The 6,442-nt window shown below is 44.6% G+C and overlaps 1 protein-coding gene across 3 annotated transcripts in view; it reads right to left on the reverse strand.

Moving 5' to 3' along the window:
- LOC133341405 (phosphofurin acidic cluster sorting protein 2-like) overlaps nucleotides 1-1,931 on the reverse strand; it is a 36,031-nt gene extending 34,100 nt beyond the window's left edge. For all 3 annotated transcript variants that reach the window (XM_061549985.1, XM_061549984.1, XM_061549983.1), the window contains exon 1: nucleotides 1,582-1,931. In XM_061549985.1, coding sequence (XP_061405969.1) covers nucleotides 1,582-1,670 — 89 coding nt within the window. In that variant the 5' untranslated portion in view covers nucleotides 1,671-1,931. The remainder of the gene's footprint in view (nucleotides 1-1,581) is intronic.
- Nucleotides 1,932-6,442: the final 4,511 nt, after the last annotated feature.

Here is a 6,442-nt window from a genome sequence, read left to right on the forward strand (position 1 = left end):
ATATGCTGTTACAACGCACCTATGATCATGTATATGCTGTTACAACGCACCTATGATCATGTATATGCTGTTACAACGCACCTATGATCATGTATATGCTGTTACAACGCACCTATGATCATGTATATGCAGTTACAACGCACCTATGATCAGGTCTATGATGTTACAACGCACCTATGATCATGTGGATGTTACAACGCACCTATGATCATGTCTATGATGTTACAACGCACCTATGATCATGTATATGCTGTTACAACGCACCTATGATCATGTATATGCAGTTACAACGCACCCATGATCATGTCTATGATTTTACATCGCCCCTATGATCATGTATATGATGATACAACGCACCTATGATCATGTCTATGATGTTACAACGCACATATGATCATGTCTATGATGTTACAACGCACCTATGATCATGTCTATGATGATGTTACAACGCACCTATGATCATGTCTATGATGTTACAACGAACCTATGATCATGTATATGCTGTTACAACGCACCTATGATCATGTATATGCTGTTACAACGCACCTATGATCAGGTATATGATGTTACAACGCACCTATGATCATGTGGATGTTACAACGCACCTATGATCATGTCTATGATGTTACAACGCACCTATGATCATGTATATGCTGTTACAACGCACCTATGATCATGTATATGCTGTTACAACGCACATATGATCATGTCTATGATGTTACAACGCACCTATGATCATGTCTATGATGTTACAACGCACCTATGATCATGTCTATGATGTTACAACGCACCTATGATCAGGTCTATGATGTTACAACGCACCTATGATCATGTATATGCTGTTACAACGCACCTATGATCAGGTCTATGATGTTACAACGCACCTATGATCATGTCTATGATGTTACAACGCACCTATGATCATGTCTATGATGTTACAACGCACCTATGATCATGTCTATGATGTTACAACGCACCTATGATCATGTCTATGATGTTACAATGCACCTATGATCATGTCTATGATGATGTTACAATGCACCTATGATCATGTCTATGATGATGTTACAACGCACCTATGATCATGTCTATGATGATGTTACAACGCACCTATGATCATGTCTATGATGATGTTACAACGCACCTATGATCAGGTCTATGATGTTACAACGCACCTATGATCAGGTCTATGATGTTACAACGCACCTATGATCATGTATACGCTGTTACAACGCACCTATGATCATGTGTATGCTGTTACAACGCACCTATGATCATGTCTATGATGTTACCACGCACCTATGATAATGTCTATGATGTTACAACGCACCTATGATCATGTATATGATGTTACAACGCACCTATGATCATGTATATGATGTTACAACGCACCTATGATCATGTATGATGATATCACGCACCGACACACGCCAGCGAGCCAACCAACATCCGCCGCTCGCCGCAACTTTTAATTAAAAAACAAAACTTGACCCCTCCTGAACAACGACATAAATGCAAATGTGATGATGGTGGTGTTAGAGGGGAGGGGAAGGATCAACCAAGGACTGCAAGCCGCATCACCTCGGCACGCAGCTGGGCGATGCCTTGTCCACCTCCCAGGTGGCGAACAGGTTCATGGTGACGGGCGGCTTGACGGGCGGCGTGGCCATGGCGCCTCCTTCTCCTCCTCGCTCCAACACCGCCTGGCGCTCTCCGTTGTTTGTGGTTCTTCTTCTTCTTGATGTTCTTGTTGTTGCCGCAAACGCTTCCGAGGCGCACGCGAACCGCCTCCTCGTCCGCCAACGCGGGTCGTTCTGTGTGTGTGTGCCGGAGAGGGCTACGCGGAGGGTGCGCTCGCCTCGCTGCTTCCCGCCCAACGCTGCTGCTGCTGCTGCCGCCTCCTCCTCCCCCACGACCCCCACGACTCGTCCCGCTCGGCAGCTGCGCGAGCCACCGATGGACGCCGCCTCCCCCTGCCCCCTCTATATATAGGGCGCTGGGAGGCGACCTTTGGAAATCGTAGTCCGCATGCGCGACCGCGGGTTGCAATTTCGTAGTTCGTATGCGCGACTGGGGGGGTTGCAATTTCGTAGTCCGCATGCGCGACTGGGGGGGTTGCAATTTCGTAGTCCGCTTGCGCGATCAGGGGTTGCAATTTCGCAGTCCGCATGCGCGACCGGGGGGTTGCAATTTCGCAGTCCGCATGCGCGATCAGGGGTTGCAATTTCGTAGTCTGCATGGGCGACCGGGGGTTGTAATTCGTAGTCCGCATGCGCGATCAGGGGTTGCAATTTCGCAGTCCGCATGCGCGATCAGGGGTTGCAATTTCGTAGTCCGCATGCGCGATCAGGGGTTGCAATTTCGTAGTCCGCATGCGCGACCGGGGGTTGTAATTCGTAGTTCGTATGCGCTCGCGAGTTTTTAAATCGCAGTTCGGATGCACGGGTACTGTGGTTGTAAAACGTAGTTCGAATGTGCAAGTAAAGTTGTAAATCATAGTTAACATGCGAATATAGAGTTGTAAATCGTAGTGGAGATGCGCAAGTACATTTGCAATTCATCGTTGACGATCGAACAGTTGAAATGTGTTGCTCACATACGCGGAGTGGTTGTAAATCGTAGTTCACTTGCGCACAAAGAGTTTGTAAATCGTAGTCTATGTGCACGACGCGAGTTGTAAATCGTAGTTCGCTTGCGCAGTGTGAAATATGCAACCGTAAAATGTTTCTTAATGCGGTCGTTTAACTTCAATTCCTTTTCTACATGTAACCCACTGTACTGTACTCCTGTGCCTATAAAGGACAATATTACTGTGATACTTTTATCATTTACTGTACGAGACTTATTGACTTTACGTCAACGTGGAATTGTCAATATATATTCATATCTATATATAAAAAATACGTTTCATGCACAGTACATCCCTTTTGTTAATCCACTGCTGGATGAAGGCCTCCCTCGCCACGGCGTGTGGGGTCCATGGGGGGTGATGGTTAACCATACTTCACCACTCTAGTCAATGTGGCTCTGTGAGAGCGGGTTTCAGAAGCCTGGCCGTCAACCCATACGGTTTACCCATTATTCTTGTACAGGGAAATAAGAGTTTTCAGGTCCATAGGGACCGTCCATAAATGACGTCACGCGATTTTTGACGATTTTTGACCCCCCCCCCCCCCATCGTCACACGACGTCACAAAAAGTCAGCCCCCCCCTCAAATATGACGTCACAAAGCTCTGCCCCCCCCCCAAAACATGCTTCAAATCGCTTTAAACTATTGTCATTGTAGTGCGTATTTAATGTGGCGCTGCACTCTTGATGTTGTAGGAGAAAACATTTACTGGTAGGAACGAAGTGGACCAGCCTACAATAGATTATATCGTCCGTCCGTGTAGCAACATCGCCCCCTACTGCAAACACTTGGCAGGACCCTACAAAAACCTTTAAACTCAGTGACGCTTTCCTGGCTAAACAAGTGTAACATTCCCTTATAATTCCCTCAGATAGCTTTTAATTAAAACATTTAAATTAATGAGGCTTTCCTGGCTAAACAAGTGTAACATTCCCGTATAATTCCCTGAGATAGCTTTCAATTAAAACTTTTAAATTAAAATTTAACTCACAGCGCCCTAAAGCCTACAGCTAGGCCTAAAGCCTAGAACTAGGCCTCAAACTCTCCCTTCGTATCGTACCCCCGCGTGTGTGAAAGGGAGTTAATGTTTAACAATGTTACATTCCCTGATGTTTTTTAAATAGAAACATTTACATTTAAAGCTTTTACATAAATAATTAAAACATTTAAATTAAAAATTAACTCACAGCGGCCTAAAGCCTACAGCTAGGCCTAAAGTCTAGAACTAGGCCTCAAACTGTCCCTTCGTATCGTACCCCCGCGTGTGTGCAAGGGTAATGTTTAACAATGTTACATTCCCTGATGCTTTTAAATAGAAACATTTAAATTTAAAGCTTTTACATAAATAATAAAAACATTTAAATTTAAAATTAACTCACGGCGGCCTAAAACCTACAGCTAGGCCTAAATCCTAGAACTAGGCCTCAAACTCTCCCTTCGTATCGTGCCCCCGCGTGTGTGAAAGGGAGTTAATGTTTAACAATGTTACATTCTCTGATGCTTTTAAATAGAAACATTTAAATTTAAAGCTTTTACATAAATAATAAAAACATTTAAATTTAAAATTAACTCACGGCGGCCTAAAGCCTACAGCTAAGCCTAAAGCCTAGAACTAGGCCTCAAACTCTCCCTTCGTATCGTGCCCCCGCGTGTGTGAAAGGGAGTTAATGTTTAACAATGTTACATTCCCTGATGCTTTTAAATAGAAACATTTAAATTTAAAGCTTTTACATAAATAATTAAAACATTTAAATTAAAAATTAACTCACAGCGCCCTAAAGCCTACAGCTAGGCCTGAAGCCTAGAACTAGGCCTCAAACTCTCCCTTCGTATCGTCCGATTTGGTGTAGCAACATCGCCCCCTACTGCAAACACTTGGCAGGACCCTACAAAAACCTTTAGACTCAGTGGGGCTTTCCTGGCTAAACAAGTGTAATAATACATTATGTTTATATTCTTTGGTTATTCGTTCCTACCAGCCCACCCCGCAGGGTCCTGTTATTAAAAAGTATATTTCATTAAGTAGAACGTGTTGTCTATATTTATTTAAAGTTGCTCATTTTGATGTGACGTCACATTTCTCAAACCCCCTCCCCCCTCGTCACACATCGTCACACATCGTCACAAATGTCTGACCCCCCCAGGTGCGTGACGTCATTTATGGACGGCCCCATACGGAGTTACACAGCCGTTTTAATACGACCAAAAAAACCACGTGTTTGTGTTTCTCCCTTGTGATGTGGCTCTGTAGGCTGAACGTTGAGATGTATATGGGCACGGGGTGACCAATGAGATCTGAATTGGATCTGTAATAAGCTAGAGAGGGCACTGATAAATGGCTGGCTTATAGGGTATGCCGTAGCCATAGGATTTCCTCCCCTCTCCCCCCTATATAATCGCCGGTGATGTTGGCCGTGGCAATTGAACTCAAATGACTTGGCTCACCACCCCCACAAGAAATCAATGAAGGCAGTAGCAGCAGCAGCAGCAAGAACACGAATACAGTGCGGTGTCTAATCGCCTTTGCCATTAGGGGTGAAATAATGGGGCAATTTATTTGGGGCTGTAGGGGAGGTGGGGGGGGGTAACAACTGGGGAAAGGTGAAAGTGTAGGGGGGGGGGTAAAAATGACAGCGAAATTCATTCAAAGTGACTCTTGCGTGGGATTAGGTAGGATGTTGCTGGAATATATAAGTGAATTGTTGCATTGTAGAGGCAGTGAGAGTTGTAGACGGACTGTATGGAGGGCCTCATCCAGCAGTGGATCGATCATATGGCTGATGATGATGGAGAGACACGGGGTAACCTCATCATCACAGAAGCCGACCAATTTCGCCAAATCAACGAGCAATGAGCATTCACGGAGGACGTGGTTACTGGGAAACAAACGATGACACCCCGGGGATGATGTATCGATCCCATGCAATAATAACCACGGATCGATTGGGAGAATCAATAGTATATTGTTGTTGCTTTGTCTTTGTGGTGCATGCGAGAATGTAGAGTGGCCGTAGATTGCATCTCACAAATTGTCTATACACACACATTATATGTAACATTCAGATGGTAAAAACGATAGACGTATCGATTTGAATAACGTGCAATTCGATACACGCATCGTGAGTCGTATAAATCGAGAGTTTTTGTTTGTTAAATCGCGTTATTCTCTCCGTTAAAAAACATAACAAAACTCAGGAACATTAAAGAGGCAAACCAAACTTGTGCCAGGGGGTGTCTACAAGCCGGAACACGAGACCCCCGCGATTGATTTGTGTAACATAACGGTGTAAAAACAAGTTCGATCTGAATATAATTGGGATAAATAATTTTCGATTTAAAGCTTTCGTGACTGCAGGGATTCATCTTTTTGGTTCTTTCGGTAAAGTCACGTAGAAGGGAAGTAATAAAATAATAAAAATAAAAATTAATAAAATTATTCTCACGACGTTTCGGCCACAACGCAAGCAGCCGTCCTCAGGTGGAGAACAGGTCTGGAGCGTGCCATTCAGACTCTGTCTACTTGACAGACCTGTTCTCCACCTGAAGACGGCTGCTTGCGTTGTGGCCGAAACGTCGTGAGAATAATTTTATTATGTTTTATTTTTATTATTTTATTACTTCCCTTCTACGTGATGACTTTACCGAAAGATCCAAGAAGGGAGATAAATAATGTCGCCTTGCCACGCCTCCTAATTAGCCAACCCGGAAGCGGAAGTGGCATCGCGGGGGGCGGGGGGGGGGTCGTGACCCACGTGGCGACGCTTATAAACAAACACGTGGGCGATGATGGGGGGGGGAAGCAGCATCAGCAG

This window comes from Lethenteron reissneri, chromosome 11 (genome assembly GCF_015708825.2).
Source record: "Lethenteron reissneri isolate LAM-NWPU_2019-01 chromosome 11, ASM1570882v1, whole genome shotgun sequence".
In the NCBI taxonomy this organism is placed as follows: domain Eukaryota; kingdom Metazoa; phylum Chordata; class Hyperoartia; order Petromyzontiformes; family Petromyzontidae; genus Lethenteron; species Lethenteron reissneri.